The sequence below is a fragment of the Callithrix jacchus genome, chromosome 4 (assembly GCF_049354715.1).
Source record: "Callithrix jacchus isolate 240 chromosome 4, calJac240_pri, whole genome shotgun sequence".
NCBI classification, from domain to species: domain Eukaryota; kingdom Metazoa; phylum Chordata; class Mammalia; order Primates; family Cebidae; genus Callithrix; species Callithrix jacchus.
The window spans coordinates 95,363,175-95,380,806 of NC_133505.1; the positions used below are offsets into that span (position 1 = coordinate 95,363,175).

The 17,632-nt window shown below is 42.7% G+C and overlaps 1 protein-coding gene across 4 annotated transcripts in view; it reads right to left on the reverse strand.

Moving 5' to 3' along the window:
* GABRR2 (gamma-aminobutyric acid type A receptor subunit rho2) overlaps window positions 1-10,676 on the reverse strand; it is a 63,534-nt gene extending 52,858 nt beyond the window's left edge. For all 4 annotated transcript variants that reach the window (XM_035296332.3, XM_035296331.3, XM_002746816.6 and 1 more), the window contains exon 1: window positions 10,430-10,676. In XM_035296332.3, coding sequence (XP_035152223.1) covers window positions 10,430-10,617 — 188 coding nt within the window. In that variant the 5' untranslated portion in view covers window positions 10,618-10,676. The remainder of the gene's footprint in view (window positions 1-10,429) is intronic.
* Window positions 10,677-17,632: the final 6,956 nt, after the last annotated feature.

Sequence of the window (17,632 nt, forward strand, 5' to 3'; positions counted from 1 at the left end):
TGGAAGGCAATCTAAAAATAGGTATTAAAACCCTCTTTTATGCCGACAATTGTGCTTAACAGCGGAGACAGGAAGGAATAAGGGAAGAAAATAACAAACAGCCAACCAATATTTCATTTAAGTCTGAAATGCTATGCAAATGCTGAAGAGTGACTTACTTCCAATTATGTGGTCACTTTCAAAATAGGTGTAATGTGATACTGAGAAAAATGTGTGTTCTGTGGACCTGGGGTGAAGAATTCTATAAATATTCATTGAGTTTACTTGTTCCAGGTCTGAGTTCAAATCATAGATATCCCTGTTAATTTTCTATCTCGTCGATCCATCGAATATTAACAATGTGGTGTCAAAGTCTCCCACTAATGTGTGGGAGTCCAAGTCTCTTTATAAGTCATTAAGAACTTGTCTTATGTATCTGGGTGATCCTATATTGGGTGCATACATATTTATGATCATTGACTCCTGTTGTTGCATTGATCCTTTTACCATTATATAATGTCCTTCTTTGTTTTAGTCTTTGTTACTGCTAAAGTCTATTTTGTCAGAGACAAAAGTTACAACTCCTGTTTTGTTTTGCTTTTTTTTGCTCTCCATTTGATTGGTGAGTCTTCCACCAACCTTTTGTTTTGAGTCTTTGTGTGTCCTTGCTTATGAGATGGATCTGGATACAGCGTACCGATGGGTTTTGACTTTTTATTCAATTTGCCTGTCTGTGTCTTTGATTGGGGCATTTAATTCATTTAAATTTAGGATTAATTTTTTAATCCTAAATATGTGTGAGTTTAATATTGTCGTTTAATGCTAGCTGGCTATTTTGCCCATTAGTTGACATAGATCCTTCATTATGGAGATACTCTTTACCTTGTGGTACATTTTTGGGATGACTGATACTGGTTGTTCCTTTCTGTGTATAGTGCTTCTTTCAGAAGCTCTTGTAAAGCAGGCCTGGTGGTGATGAAATCTCTGAGTGCTTGCTTGTTCGTGAAAAATTTTATTTTTCCTTCAATTATGAAGCTTAATTTGGCTGGATATGAGATTCTGGGTTGAAAATTCTTTTCTTTGAGGATATTGAATATTGACCCCCACTCTCTTCTAGTTTGTAGGGTTTCAGCTGAGAAACCTGCTATGAGTCTGATAGGCTTCCCTTTATGGGTAAACTGACCTTTCTCTCTGGCTGCCCTTAAAATTTTCTCCTTTATTTCAACCCTGGTGAATCTAATGATTATATGTCTTGGGGTTGCTCTACTTGAGGAATATCTTTGTGGTGTTCTCTGTATTACCTGGAGTTGAGTATTGTCCTGCCTTACTAGATTAGGAAAGTTTTCCTGAATAGTATCCTGAAGAATATTTTCCAGCTTAGATTCATTCTCTTCATGACATTCAGGTACACCTATCAAACCTAAATTAGGTCTTTTCACATAGTCCCATATTTCTTGGAGACTTTGCTCATTCCTTTTTGCTATTTCTTCTCTAATCTTGTCTTCTCATTTCATTTCATTGAGTTTGTCTTCGACCTCTGATATCCTTTCTTCTGCTTGATCAATTCGATTGTTAAAACCTGTGCATACTTTGCAGAGTTCTCATATTGTATTCTTCAGTCCCATTAATTTGCTTATATTCCTCTCTAAATTGTCTATTCTCATTAGGATTTCATCAAACCTTTTTTCAAGGTTCTTAGTTTCTTTACATTGGGCTAGAACATGTTCTTTTAACTCACAAAAGTTTCTTATTATCCACCTTCTGAAGCCTAATTCTGTTATTGGAACACACTCATTCTCCATCAGGCCTTGTTCCCTTGTTAATGAGGAACTGTGATCCCCTGTAGAGGGAGAGGCATTCTGATTTTGGGTATTCTCAGCTTTTTTACACTGGTTTTTTCTCATCATTGTAAATTTACCCACCTGTCATCTTTGTAATTACCAACTTTCAAATTAGGTCTCTGAGTGGACGCCCAACTTGTTGATTCCCAGTGCTGGAATCTGAGCAACCCACTGCCAGTGGCGTTAAGATTCGTGGTGCTTTTCTGCCCGGGAATCCCAATCTGCCTTCCTTCTTGAGTCCCGTTTTCAATCAGCTGAATAGGTGACTCTGCCTTCCAGGAGCTCCAAACGTCAACCAAAAGGGGACCCAGTCCTGTTTACTCTGTACCAAGAACCGCCACACCAGGTCGCTGGCAATACCACCACACCAGCCGCAAGAGTCGCGCTGGCGACCCATGGGGCTCCTCTGCTGGGAATCTCCTGGTCTGTGAGCAACAAAAATTCATCTGAAAGTGTGGCATCCTCTCGTTCTCTGTGCTTTCACTGGGAGCTACAATCCTGAGCTGCTAGTAATCAGCCATCTTGCCTGGAAATTTATTAGAGCTCTTGGGTGATTCTAAGGTACAGCAACATTTGAGAACCACTAGGATAAGCCTTAATCCAATGCCTTTGGTGGCATCCTGAGAGCTTCCCAGGGCACATGTTGGTGCTGACCATTTAGCAGCAGCAAATGAGGAACTGCTAACTCACCCACTGAAGAAACCAGGGCCCTCCAGGCCTGTGACTTTGTTTTATGCAGCATATTGAAGGTTTTTAGATCAATGGAAATTTGGTTTTACGTGTTTGTTGTTTACTTACATATACCTCTATTTTTTTTTCTCCCCATTCTTACCACATTTCATTCACTTTTTTTCTTTTGAGACGGAATCTTGCTCTGTTGCCAGGCTGGTGTTCAGTGGTGCAATCTCGGCTCACTGCAACCTCTGCCTCCTGGGTTCAAGTGATTCTCCTGCCTCAGCCTCCTGAATAGCTGGGATTACAGGTACCCACCATCACACCCAGCTAATTTTTATATTTTAGTAGAGACAGGGTTTCACCATGTTGGCCAGGCTAGTCACAAACTCCTGACCTCTGGTGATCCACCCACCTCAGCCTCCCAAAGTGCTGGGGTTACAGGCGTGAGCCTTCATTCACTTTTGAGAGCAACAAGGGTGTTTCCTGTTTAAACTCTGTAAGAGGGAAGTGATGGTTTCCTCTCTTGAGGTTCTGATCTTGGAGACATCCTCCTATGAAATCCTTCTTAAGTTTTATTCCCCACCATCTCTGCCCAGATGGCATAATTCAATGGGAAGTCTAAAGCTACACTATCAATAAAGTTGCCACTAGACACATATGGCTGTTTCAATTAATGAAAGCTAAATAAACTAAGCTGGTGGCCTAAATTGCCATCAACATGCTGATGTTCTTAAATTCCTACCCTCTACTCTCAACCTTTATATCTGACCACCTAATTGAGTATTCTATAGGCATCTTAATTCAATGCATGCCCAGCTTGCTCTGGGCCACACTCAGTTTGAAGTGGCATAGGATGAAGGATAAGTGAGCATTAGATGAGAAGCGGGATGGGGTGGGATGTGTGGTGGGAATGAATGAAGAGAATGAAGCTGCAGGGACAAGCAGAGGCCAGGCCAGGCGGAGCCTTGAGAGTCACGTTAAGAATTCTGTTTTTATCCAAAGGCAATGGGAAGACAATGAAGGGTGTCAGGCAGATGGAAGAGGAAGCTATAAGATTCGCATTTAGACAAGCCCATTATAGCGTCACAGGCCAAAGATGAAATAATATTTGGTTTTTCAGTTGCACTAACCACACATATGTGTTCAACAACTCATGCAGCTAGTGGCTACTGTACTGGACAGTACAGCTATTAACCATTTCATTACCTCAGTGTAGTGTGATCATAAAAAATTAAATAAATAACATTTCCATAATCACCAAAAGTTTTATTGTTCCGTACTATTATAAAAGTTGGCCTGCCTGCTCCAAACAGATTCCCCTATAACCCAGGGTTTTGCCATTTATAGCCCTACTTCTAAAACTGCCTTGCCCAGCTTCTCACTGTTGCAGACCTCCCAGTCATTTCCCCACTCCTGTGAGGGCTCAGGAAGTACCCACTTCTCTTTCTCTCCGTTTAGTTCCTCCCATCAACCTTGAAGATGTCAACATCCACACAGACAGTTGTGCCATACCCTGCACAGTTTCCCAGTTCCCAGATTCAAATTGATTTGCGCAACACGTTTCCATAGAGCACTTACTCTGTGCAGACACACATTTCCATAGAGCACCTACTCTGTGCAAACACACATTTCCATAGAGCACCGACTCTGTGCAGACACACATTTCCATAGAGCACCTACTCTGTGCAAACACACGTTTCCATAGAGCACCGACTCTGTGCAGACACTGCTCGAGCCACAGGGAGGGCATATGTTCACAGTCCTCACAGGGCTTCTGACCTAGTTGGGGAGGTGCATGATAAACCAGTTGACAGATAAATCACGTGAAAAAGCAGGGTAATGAATAGGGAGTTATGGGTTTGAGTGGAGGGCTGTTTAAGTGAGGTGATTGGTGATTCCTCTGAATCCTGGGAGGAGAGAGTCATGAGAGGACCTGAAGGAAGTGATTCTGAGAGAGAACAGCAGAACAGACGTCCTGAGGAGAGCCTGACTTGCGTGAGGACAGCCTCCCACCTGGCAGCCATCTTACCCAGCCACTCTCACATCTGCTTTCCAAACTCCCCTACCCTCTAGTCCTTCCACCCTGTGTTGCCTTCCCCATTGCCCTGCCCTATTTGCATATCATCCAGACATGTCAGTTGTGAGGTAACTGAGGCTCAGCAGAAGTGCCTGATGCCCCTTCTCACAGAGCCCTTTGAACCCTGCCTTATGCCCCCTCACCACAGCTTCCTCAGCTTCTCCCCCTTTCATGCCTCCTTCCCACCAGTGTTCAAACTGGATTCAAGGCTCTCCTGCTTTGAATTAAAACTAAGCAGAAAACCCATCTAAACCCCACCTTCTCCTCTAGCTCTCAATTCATGCAAAATGCATTGAATGTGATGGCAACATAAACGTGTTGGTTATATTCTTTAAACATTTCCTTTTTAAAAAAATGTGAAAGACTTTTATTTTTTAGAGCAATTTTAGGTTTGCAGCATAATTGAGCAGAAGGTACAGAGTTTCCATACGCCCCCTGCACCTAAACATGCATGGCCTCCCTGCCACCAGCATCCTGCACCAGGGCGGTGCACTTGTTACAGCTGATAATCCTGCATTGACACAGCATTAGCATTAGCACCCAGTTGATTATCATTATTTTAGAGACGGGGCCTTGCTCTGTCATCCAGGCTGGAGTACAGTGGTGCAATTGTAGCTCACTGCAGCCTCAAACTCCTGAGCTCATGTGATCCTCCCACCTCAGCCTCCTGAGCAGCTGGGGTTAACAGGCACATGCCACCATGCTTGGCTAATTTTTCTTCTTCTTCTTCTTTTTTTTTTTTTTGTACAGACAGGGTCTCACTATGTTACTCTTGTCCTCAAAAGATCTTCTTGCCTCAGCCTCCCAAACTGCTGGGGTTACAGGCATAAGCCATCACTTTCAGCCTAGTGTTGATATTCTCTGGGTTTGGGCAAATGTATAATGATGTAGATACAACATTATGGTGGTATATAGAATCGTTTCATTGCCCTAAAAATCCTCACCGTTCCACCAAAAAAAACTTTTCTTCCCCCCGCTCAGTAAATAATTAACTCTTCCAAATAGCCATGTTCCACAGGCTGCTGGTGCTGTCTCACTCCAAGCCTTTTTGCCTATTTATGCCCAACCCCAGGTCCTACAGGTGCCCTTGCTGCGGTCTGGCTTCTTTGCGGCTCCAGACGGAAAGGTCCATGCTTTTGCCAGAAACCATGTCTTTCAGGACAAGGTACTCTGGTTTTCCTCCTACCTCTCTGACAGGCCCTTCTCCATGGTACCTCCCCATCCTCTTCCCTTAAATGCTGGTATCCCCAGGACCATCCCTGAAATGCCAGTGTCCCCAGGACCCTGTCGCAGCCATCTTCTCTCTCCAGTCTCTCTTTGGAAGACTCACCTAAGCTGGTGGTTTAAATTACCATCAACATGCTGATGTTCTTAAATCCCTACCCTCTCCTCTCAACCTTTATATCTGATGGCCTAACCCAACATCCCTAATTGAGTATCCTATAGGCATCTGAACTCAATGCATGCATAGCTTGCTTTGGGCCACACCCAGTTTGAAGTGTGGATGAAGGATGAGTGGGCATTAGATGAGAAGCAGGATGGGGTGGGATGTGTGGTGGGAATGAATGAAGAGAATGAAGCTGCAGGGACAAGCAGAGGCCAGGCCAGGCAGAGCCTTGAGAGTCATGTTAAGAATTCTGTCTTTATCCAAAGGCAATGGGAAGACAATGAAGGGTGTCAGGCAGATGGAAGAGGAAGTTATGATGAGATTCACTTTTAGACAAGCCCACTGTAGCTTCACAGGAAAGTCCAATTTAACTTCCTCCCCTATGGCTGAAATACAGAACCTCCGTCCAGCCCCCTTGAGGCATGCGTAGTCATGGTCGGTGCTGCCAAGGAGCTTTCACACTCACTGATCTCTTCCTCAAGCCTTGCCTCCGGGAGTCAAGTGGGGCCAGGCCTGCGTCTCTGGGCAGTGACTGTATGAGGGGCCATGTCCAGACACCCCAGGAAAGATGCTCCAGGAAGGCAGATGAAGAACTCAGCTTGAGGGCTTAGCAGATCATGGACATTAAACCATAAGTGCAGCTGGCTCACTGCCCCTCTGACTCACAGGGAGTAAATCCCTCCTGTCAGCACAGTTTCCACATCCATTTAGGGAAAGGCTTAGAGGCATGGAAATCGCAGAATGCCGCCACCCCAACAAGAGAAAGATTTAAATCCCACTGCCATTGAGGGCCCAGAGTTTTTTTAAGGGATCAAGCCACTAAGATCCTGAGCCTCCGGTTATTTGTGTGAGCCATATGTTCTCCATTCATCCTTTCACAGGAGATGGCCACCCAGCCTGGACAGCCTTGGCCTCAGACCCTAGATTCCTGAGCCCCCATCCACCCATGCAGGGCAGCCAGGACCTTCATGGAACCTCAAACCCAGCCTTTGGGTAAGGGGTGAGGGGTGAGGGAAGAAGAAAAATGGATCCACTATGCCTTTGGAAGAAGGGCTAGTGTCATCGTATTCTGTTTTTTTGGCAATGGCAGCAACCAGGATGACCAGGCCTTTGTGGATGCCCCTCCTCCCCTCCCTGTGCAGGCCCTGAACTGTGGGTGTTAGGCAGACCTCACCCCATCCTCACATCATCCCCCTCTTCAGCTGGAGAAACTGAGGTTCAGAGAGACCAGGAAACATTGATAGATGGTGGCAGAACCAGGTCTGAATCTGATTTTTCCTAAATTTCCAACTCCTTTTCCTTTGCCAAGACCCTGAGCAGTGGATAAGGGTCACTGCATGGCTGGAAAGCAAAGCTGCTGCTGCATCCAGTGAAACAGAACCACAATGCAGACCCAGGAGGGATGGCCAAGGCAGGGGTACCGAGGAGGCAGCAGATGGGGAAGGAAGCTACCAGAGAGGGTTCCAGGTTGAGACCCACAGGGGCCCGACGGTGCTGACCAGGGCACAGCTCAGACTCCCACAGCCCAGAACCTGGTTTATTCTTCAGCTCTCAAAGGAGAAGGGCCTCTCTTGGCAAGAAAGAATGGCAGTCATGTGGTCAGGAGGCCGACGTAGGCAGCAGGCCAGGAGGAGTAGGAATAAAGTTGGGAGGCTGAGAGCTGGGAGAACAGAACGAAACCAACAACAGCCAAGAGGAAACAGACTCCACAGACATTCAGTACATAGAGACAAAAAGCAGCAGAAAACAGGGACCGGTCTTTGTAAAAGCAGCTGCTGGGCAGAATCACTGTTCTATGTTCATGCCTTGGTGGGGTGAGGCAGGGAAGGCTTCCGGGTTCGAAGAGGTCTTCACAGTGTGTGTGTGTGAGGGTGACCCTGTGTACTGTGTGTGCCCGTGAAGCCACACATGCAGTGTGTGGTTTGTGTGTGAGTGTGAGTGACCATGTATGAGAGTTTGTGGGTAAACAGGACTTCTAAGAAAAGGAGCTATCCTAAAGAGAAAAATCGCCTTAAGAGTGTAATTGGAAAGGGTCATGACATTTTATTCTTTCTTGTTTGTATAGCTTGACCCTTGCATGTCAATAATGAAAGCAATTTGGAAAAATAAGTCCGAGGCTTGGCTGAAATGTTCATAGGGAGGTATCGCCCCATTGACCATCTGACCATGTGTGTGTGTCCTCGTGGATGAGAAAGGCCCAGAACCACGTTCCCTGTCCTTTTCCCCAGCCTCAGCTCAAGAAATGTTTTACTTCCTTGTAATGTATGTGTTCATCTTTTCCCACTTTAACACCTCATGGGCTGGATTTCAACAAAATCTTTTTCCCACTAAAAGTCAGAGCCCAGCTGTGCCCAGGCTCATGCAGGGAGCTGGGAATGAGACTGGTCTTCTGAGGAAAAGTGACAGAGGTGCTGCAACAGACCCCAGCAAAGTGGGATCCCTGAGCCCCCCTGAGGGACTTGTGCTGAACCCCGTTCTTAGGGAACAGCCAGTTTGGAGCACATTTTCTCCAGTCTTAGTAAATCAGGAACCTACATGCTAGTCTTGGGAAGCCACTAGCAGGTGGTGTGACTTACTCATGCCTCTGAGCCATTTCAGCATCAGTCAAATGAGTTGATTTGGGCAGTTTCCCAGTGTGTGCTCTGTGGAGTAGGAATCCCACAAGACAGTCCAAGACACTGGATTTTTTAGTTGTTTCTGAGAAACACTGCACAATTCATCCCTCTCTTCAAGATTCACAGCACCTGTGTGCATAACAAAGGTTCTAGACTTTCTGCCGGAAAGACATCTGTTGGAAATGGTCTAAACCAGGGTTTTCCACGCTTCAGTAACCCTGGAACCCCATTTCACGCAACAGCCATTCACATTTCCAAAACTTAGAGCTCAGGGGCCTTGCTGGGCCAGAGGACCTCTAAGTCTCCTTCCAGTTTAACAGCCTGTTGTTCTGGCAACAAAACTAGGATGTGTCTTCCAGAGCAGGATGTCTTTCCCATCCTGCTGGAGGGTTTTGATCTGTTTGCCTTCCGCTGAGTAGGACTAGGCCCCAGAGAGAGTAACTGTAGTCTGGGAACAGTGGCTCATGCCTGTAATCCTAGCACTTTGGGAGGCCAAGGTGGGTGGATCACTTGAGGTCAGGAGTTTGAGACCAGCCTGGCCAACATGGTGAAACCTCATCTCTACTACAAATATAAAAATTTGCCAGGCATGGTGGTGCCCGCCTATAATCCCAGCTACTCAGGAGGCTGAGGCAGGAGAATGGCTTGAGCCCAGGAGGCCGAGGTTGCAGTGAGCCAAGATTGTGCCACTGTACTCCAGCCTGAGTGACAGAGAGAGAATCCATCTCAAAAACAAACAAAATAAGAGAGAGTAATTACCTCTCCCAGAGCAGCAGTCACCATTGGGACAGTGGAAGTAGGGGCTGTAACTCTTATTTATTTTCAGTTTTTTTCCTAAAAATAAGAAGTCAATCAAACTTTAATTTAACATACATATTTATAACAGCACATGCATGTAATTTGTAAATAAATATGCATGTATTAGAGGTACAGTTTCAAAAAATTATTGACAGCAGTTCATGATCAAAAATGTTTGGAGATCACTGACCTAGAAAATGTGCCTCAATATATTAATTTATATTCCAAACCACTAGTTTATCTGATGCTTAGTAGAATGGAAAATAAATGTATAACGTGCCACACATGGTGTTTATATCTTAGCTGCTTGTTCTGTTCTTATCTCCATGTCTAACAGTCCTTACTTCAAGCCTGGAGTATCATGCTTCATATGTCAATTCAAAATAAACTTACTAAGGAACTTAGATTAGTAACGTGATGATTTTGAATGCAGATCCTGGGCCAGTATTTCTTGGGAATGTCTCCATTACATCGTGAAATAGCATTCACTGTTGTCCACACATGCATTTCTGATAATTAAGCAAATTTCTGAACACCTCTTCTAAGATTCAAAAAAGCTAAATGAAACCCAATATCATTATAAAGTTATTCTCTAGCAAATTTAAGGAAGACAATATTTGAGGAAGACAACTCCCATATACATTTTTTTCTTAATAGTTCAGCCTAGGCTCCTATATACAGTTCTCCCCAAAATACTTGAGTGTAATTATCTAGCAGGTCACCAGTTGTGAACTTTGAGAAACAAAGCAGCACAAAGTGATTTGTACAAAGAATGATTTTACCCACTAAGTCTCCACTATATTTGCCTCGAATCAAAATGCTTTGGCTGAATACAGGCATTCGAACGAAAGTCTCACCCCAGTCCAGTTCTGCCCTCAGTGCTTGTGACACGTAGAGTCTGTGTGCCCAGTGAGAGGCTGAGTTCAGTGAAGTAGCTGTGTTCTCATAGGGCAACCTCAAGATAGGATCTGCAGCCCCTCTGGGCAGCCATTCCACTGTGCCACTGCTGCTGCTACCATGCAGGGTAACCTCCCTCCTCTCCCACCCGTGGCTTTACCTTGGCTTGGGCGTCTCCACCTGCCCTGTCCATCGCTTCCTCTTGGGCTTTCTGCTCTCCACAAGAACCATCAGGCAAAACAAGAACAAAATGAGTCTTGTAAAATAAAGCATTTTGTGGACGTCTGTGAGGCAAAAAGCTGCTTTCCAGTAGCCTGTGGCGGAGTAAATCCCCCCCAGCTTGACCATTGATCCGTCTGCTGCCTCCTGATGGGCTGCTCAGAGGGGCTGTGAGGGCAAGACTGGCCAGGCTGGTTGTCCCGATTTACTATTTGATACTGATGCCCCACTCACCCCCTCCACTCCAGGCCGTGACACAAACACCAGGCTTTGCCCTCCCTGCTGATTAGTGATTGGCCATTAGTCAAGAAGTTTGTCCTCTCATGAAATTCTGCTTCCGCTGAATCCTAGAATAGCTTTGGCTAAAGCTGTTATATAAAAATTTAAATCCTTTGAACATGCCAGCTTTGTGCTGAGATTATTGATCCATCTTCTGGCTGCATAAAACCAGTCTGTTCCATCTACCAGGGTGTCAGCTTGGACTCCAAGTAGATTTGCAGAGAGGACTTGGTGGATGTTTAGATGGGTACATAAATGTGTTCAGGAAATGCTGAGTAAACATGAATGACCTGTTTCCTTACGGTTGATTTACTTGTGGAGCTAAGAGAATATGCTTTACCTATGAGCAAGGATACTTCCTTTCTCACAAACACAGATCAGTTTTTTCCAGCTTTTATATCAAAGTATAAAACACATTTTTAGTTTGAAGGATGGCATAAATCAAAGAATTCATAACTCTGTAAGTGTTTTTTCCTACAATGAGCATTAAATTAACTTTGGTCTTTAACCCTAAAATGTATCAAATCAAACATCATGAATTAGGCTTAATTCCTATCCTGGGATATGGAATTAAGCACATTAGAATTGTAGAGACGCATGTGGTTATGTCTAACCTACTGAACAACATGGAATAAGTTTAAGAACTACTCACTGCTTGCTATGTCCTGGCAATGGAAAAATTCGTGGGAGAACCATAGGGAGATGAGGGTGGAGATCAGAAGGTGGGATAGCTGTAAGTGAAACAGAATTGGGATTTTACTGTGTATAAAAGAATCAGAAGAAGCTCTTTGATTCCTTTAAGCAAAGTGAGATGACATGATCCACTTTATTTTTTAAAGAATTCCTAATTGAGATCAATTGGATCAGAGAACTTATGATGACAAAAGAGAATGAGGTCCTGCTCTGAGGAAAGGGAAGAGGGGAGAAGAGAAAGGAAGACAGAGGAGTGAGAAACTCAAGTTAGTTCAGAGGTAGCATACATTTGGTGCCTGTGCAAACAGAGTAGGAGGTGAGAGAGAGAGAGAAAGTCAGGAATAGTATCAAGGATTCTAGCGTGGAGGTGGGTTTGGTGGATGGTACCACCATTAACTGATATTTATTAGAGGTGGACAAGTTTGATGAGGAGATGAGATCAATTTTGACTTGTGGTATTTGAGTCTGAGGGACCTCTGATGCCCAATAAGAAGCTAGAGTATTGGCCGGGCGCAGTGCTTCACACCTGTAATCCCAGCACTTTGGGAGACCAAGGCAGGTGGATTACCTGAGGTCAGGAGTTCAAGACCAGCCTGGCCAACATGATGAAACCCTGTCTCTACTAAAAATACAAAAATTAGCCGGACGTGGTGGCATGTGCCTATAATCCCAGCTACTCAGGAGGCTGAGGCAGGAGAATGAACCTGGGAGGGAGAGGTTACAGTGAGCCAAGATCATTCTAGCCTGGGTGACAGAGCAAGACTCCATCTCCATTAAAAAAAAAAGTTAGAGCTGAGCCTGGAGCTCAGGAGAAAGGTCTAGACTAGAGAAATAGATATGGTAGATATGGAGCTGTAGAGACCAAGCGAAAGTTTTCCCTTTGTCCCATAAAGGATCACTGAAAAATCAACTGACAAAAAAGAAAAGTAATAGGAGAAAAGGCATACAAATTTATTAACATGCATGGGGTAAAATCACATCATGATTATCCAATTACCCAGCATGAAACAGACGTTTATATGCTCTTTTTCATAAGGAAGAGATGGAGGATGTAGACAATTCTTTTGAGGGACAGTTTTCTGCACAGTAAAAGAAACAATCAACAGAGTAAACAGACAACCCACAGAGTAAGGAAAAATCTTTGCAAACTATGCATCAAAAGGCTAATATCCAGAATCTACCAAGAACCCAAACAACAACAACAACAACAAAAACAAGCAACTCCATTAAAAAGTGGGCAAAGGACAAGAACGTTTTTCAAATGAAGACACACCAGCAGCCAACAAGCATATAAAATAAAATGCTCAATATAACCATCAGAGAAATGCAAATTAAAACCACAGTGAGGTACATTTTTCACTAGTCAGAATGGCTGTTATTATAAAGTCTAAAAACAAAAGATGTTCACGAGAATGCAGAGAAAATTCCACTGTTAGTGGGAATGTGAATTAGTACAACCTCTATGGAAAACAGAATGGATAGTTCTCAAAGAACTAAAAATAGAACAACTATTCAATTCAGCAATCCCACTGAAAGGGAAAAAGCATTGTATCAAAAAGATACCTGCACTCATATGTAACAACAGAGCAGGAGCTTCACCATCTTGGACAAACACCGCCATTTTAAGTTTCACTTGATTTAAAAAAAGAAAAAGCCTGCTTAAATCCAGCCCCAAAACATCAGTCTAATGGCTAATGTCAGAATAACCAGAAACATTCCAAGGCTAAACTAAACTCCACTCTGACCATAAACATGCCAACTCAGAGATAGCCTCCCCTCTAACCAGAGACATTCCAACCCCACAATAACCTTTCTTTTACATAGAAACATTCCAAACCTATGATAAGCTCCCCTCTTCTTAAATTCCTAAATATCCTTAGTCTATAAGAAACAACGCTCCTGACCAAAATCAGCCAGAAGTGCTTCTCAGATTTATTCTTCAAAATAAACCTGTTTTTGACTGTTGAGCCACTTTTCATGTTTTTTTTTCTTTTTCTTTAACTCTTACAATGTTTATCACAGCACTATTTATGAGAGCAAAGATACGAAATTGATGCACTGCCTCCTGCACTAAGGAGGCAACTTCCATAGCAAAGATATAGAATCAACCTAAGTGTCCATCAACAAAGGATTGGATAAAGAAAACGTGGTATATATTTATGCCATGGGATGCTTTTTAGCCATGAAAAAGAATGAATCACATCTTTTGCAGCAACATGGATAGAACTAGAGGCCATGATCCTAAGTGAAATAACTTAGAAAGTCAAATACTTCATGTTGTGTAAGTGGGAGCTAAACAATGGATATACATGGACATACCCAGTAGAATAATAGAAACTGAAGACTTCAAAAGGTGGAAAGGTGGAAGGGGGATGACGGTTGAAAAATTACCTATTGGAGACCAGGTGTGGTGGTTCACAACTGTAATCCCAGCACTTTGGGAGGCTGAGGAGGGTGGATCACCTGAGGTCAGATGTTTGAGACCACCCTGGCCAACATGGTGAAACCCCATCTCTATTAAAAATACGAAAACTTAGCCAGGCAATGTGGCAGGTGTCTGTAATCCCAGCTACTTGGGAGGCTGACAGGAGAATGCCTTGAGCCAGGGAGGTGAAGGCTGCAGTGAGACAAGATCGTGCCATTGACTTCAGCCTGAGTGACAAGAGCAAGACTGTCTCAAAGACAAAAAGCAAAAATAAAAATTACCTGTTGGGTACAGTGTTCACTAATTGGGTGATGGGTACACTGAAGGCTCAGATATCACCACTATGCAGTATATATGCATGTAAGAAATCTGTACTTGTACCCTCTAAATATATAAAGATAAAAGACAAATGGGATCTAATTTAACTAAAGAGCTACTGTACAGCAAAAGAAACAATCATTAGAGTGAACCGGCAACCAACAGAATGGGAAAAATTTTTTCCATCTACCCATCTGACAAAGGGCTAATATCCAGAATCTACAAAGAACAAAATAGATTTACAAGAGAAAAACAAACTCATTCAAAAGTGGGTGAAGGACATGAACAGACACTTTTCAAAAGAAGACATTTATAAGGCCAACAAACATGAAGAAATGCTCATCATCACTGGTCATTAGAGAAATGCAGGTCAAAACTACATTGAGATACCATCTCACACCAGTTAGAATGGCGATCATTAAAAAATCTGGACACAACAGATTCTGGAGAGGACGTAGAGAAATAGGAACACTTTTACACTGTTGTTGGGAGTATAAATTAGTTCAACCATTGTGGAAGATAGTGTGGCGATTCCTCAAGGACCAGAAATAGAAATTCCATTTGACCCTGCAATCCCATTTCTGGGTATATATCCAAAGGATTATACCTTGTTCTATTATAAAGACTTGCACACGTATGTTCGTTGCGGCACTGTTTACAATAGCAAAGACCTGGAACCAACCCAAATGCCCATTGATGATAGACTGGACAAGGAAAATATGGCACATGTGCACCATGGAATACTAAGCAGCCATAAAAAAATGAGTTTGTGTCCTTTATAGGGACATGGATGAAGCTGTAAACCATCATTCCCAGCAAACTGACACAAGAACAGAAAAATGCCGCATGTTCTCACTCATAGGCAGTTGTTGAACAATGAGAACACATGGACACAGAGGGGAGCATCACACACTGGGGTCTGTTGGGGGGAAACAGGGGAGGGACAGTGTGAGACAGGGAGAATGGGGAGGGATAACATGGGGAGAAATGCCAGATATTGATGACAGGGGGATGGAGGCAGCAAACCACATTGCCATGTATGTACCTATGCAACAATCCTGCATGTTCTGCACATGTACCCTAGAACCTAAAGTGCAATTATATATATATATAAAATGCTGCTATATTTGTTTACAAGTTTGCATATAAATATGTTTTCATTTCTTTTGGACATTTTATGTGGCAGTGAAATTGCTGAGTCATATGGTAACTTTATGTTTAACTTTTTGAGGAACTGCCAAATTGTTTTTCAAAGTGGCTCTGCCATTTTACTTTCCTACTAACAATGTATCAGAGTTCCAGTGTCTCCATATCCTCACCAATACTTCTATCTGGCTTTTTTGTTCTGACCATCCTTTTGAGTGTAAACTGGGATCACTGTGGTTTTGATGTGCATTTCCCTAGTGACTAAGGATGCTGAGATTTTCACATGCTTAGTTGACATTTGTGTATCTTCTTTGTAGAAATGTCTATTCAAATTGTTTGCCATTTTAAAATCAGGTTATTTCCTTTTTATTACTGAATTGCAATTCTTTAGATATTTCAGATGCAAGTCCCTTATCAGATATGTGATCTGCAAATATTTTCTCCCATTCTGTGTTGTCTTTTAACTTTCTTAATGGTGTTGAGATGCAAGAATTTTTTATTTTGATGAAATATAATTTTTCTTTTGGTTGCTTGTGGGTTGTTCTGTTTTGCTTTGTTTTGAAGAGATAGGGTCTTGCTCTGTGGCCCAGGCTGGAGTGCTGGGTGCAATGGGGCTATCATAGCTTCCTGTAATCTTGAACTCCTTGATTCAGGCAATCCTCCCACCTCAGTCTCCTGCATGGCTAGAGCTACAGGCTAATTTTTTTTAATTTTTAAAATTTTTGTATAGACAGGGTCTTGTTATGTTGTCCAAGCTGGTTTCAAACTCCTAGCCTCAAGTGATCCTCCCACCTTCACCTCCCAAAATGCTGAGATTATAGGCATGATCCACCATGCCAGACCTACTTGTGCTTTTGATGTCCTATTTAAGAAACCACTACATATTCCATCGTCACGTTTACTATGTTTCTAATAATCTTAGAGTTTTAACTCTTACATTTAGACCTTTGATCCATTTTGAATTAACTTTCTATATGGTGTGAGGTAGCGGATAATATTGCTTTATTTGCTCATTTTTCTCAGGGCAGGGTATAGCCCCAGTAGATCAAGGTCAGAGCTGTGGGAAGGCCCCAGAGGCATTTGCTGAGGTCTGATTATGCCAGAAACCTAGGCGGGACTGTAGTCACACACAGCATTGTGCTTTATGTTAAGGGTCTGGCCCGATCTAAGCGCCAATAGGAGAGAAGGGGTCAGGTCTGTATACTGAAGACTCTGGCTGCAATGTAAGGAATGGGGTGAGGCTAGAGACCTGTTAGGAGGTTATTGCACCAATTCGGAGGAGTTAATATCTAAATAGGGTAGTGCCTAGTTGGGGAAATGGAAAGATGTGAGAGAAATATTCCAGGAGGTAGAATGGATGAGAGACAAGACTGAATGACGTAAAGAATACAACCTTTGGTCAAAAACAAGGTATGAATAAAGTCACTGGTTTTATTGAGCAGCTCAAACTACTTTTGAAGGCAACTGTTCAAAAGATGTTCCCAATAGCTTTTGAGCAATGCACAGCCTCCCATAAAAGCTTTAAAAGTACATCTGTAAATGTGCACGTCTTTATTAGTCAGGTTCACTAGATGCATTAACCTTACATATACTTACTTGCAATTAAGAAAGCACAGGCTTTTCAGTATTTCAGCCTAGGTTTTTGTTCAGAGTCCAAATGTGACTTGTTTATGAGTCTAAATGTTTACTTGTTTTCTGATTCTGATCTATAAAAATGGGTGGTCTCAAGAGACCAGAAAGTTTATTCATGGCCAAAAATGACAGAGTTCTTATTCTCCTGAAATAGGAAACTTTGTATTTCCATAGTTAAAATAACAATTATCGTAATTTAAAAAAAAAAAGTTGAGAATCTTGAAATTCATTTATTCAGAATAAAATAAGCAGCATGAAAATGTAAAGTGCTAAATAAAAGCCCCATATTAAATAATTTTGAAAAGTTCATTGGCTTAAAGTTATAAGTGAAATAGATTATGTATTTTTTCAATAAGCATGCTATTTTAATTGCTTTGATATCTCATCATATGCTATATTGGTCAAAGAAAAAGTCATGAGTTATCTACATCTGAGGATTAAAGTAAGGAGTCCTCAGTCTTTACTTGCCAGAATATATATCCTTAAGTTTTGGCCTTGTGCTGGAATTGAGGAGTTAAAGCAGAACTTTAAAAATAATAGTTTTCTGGAGACTTTTCAGTGGGGCTTGGACAAGAAGGCTCCAAAGACCGATTTTGCTCATTAACCTCACATCGGGGGGGGGGGTCAGATTGACAATTTGATTTTTAGGGA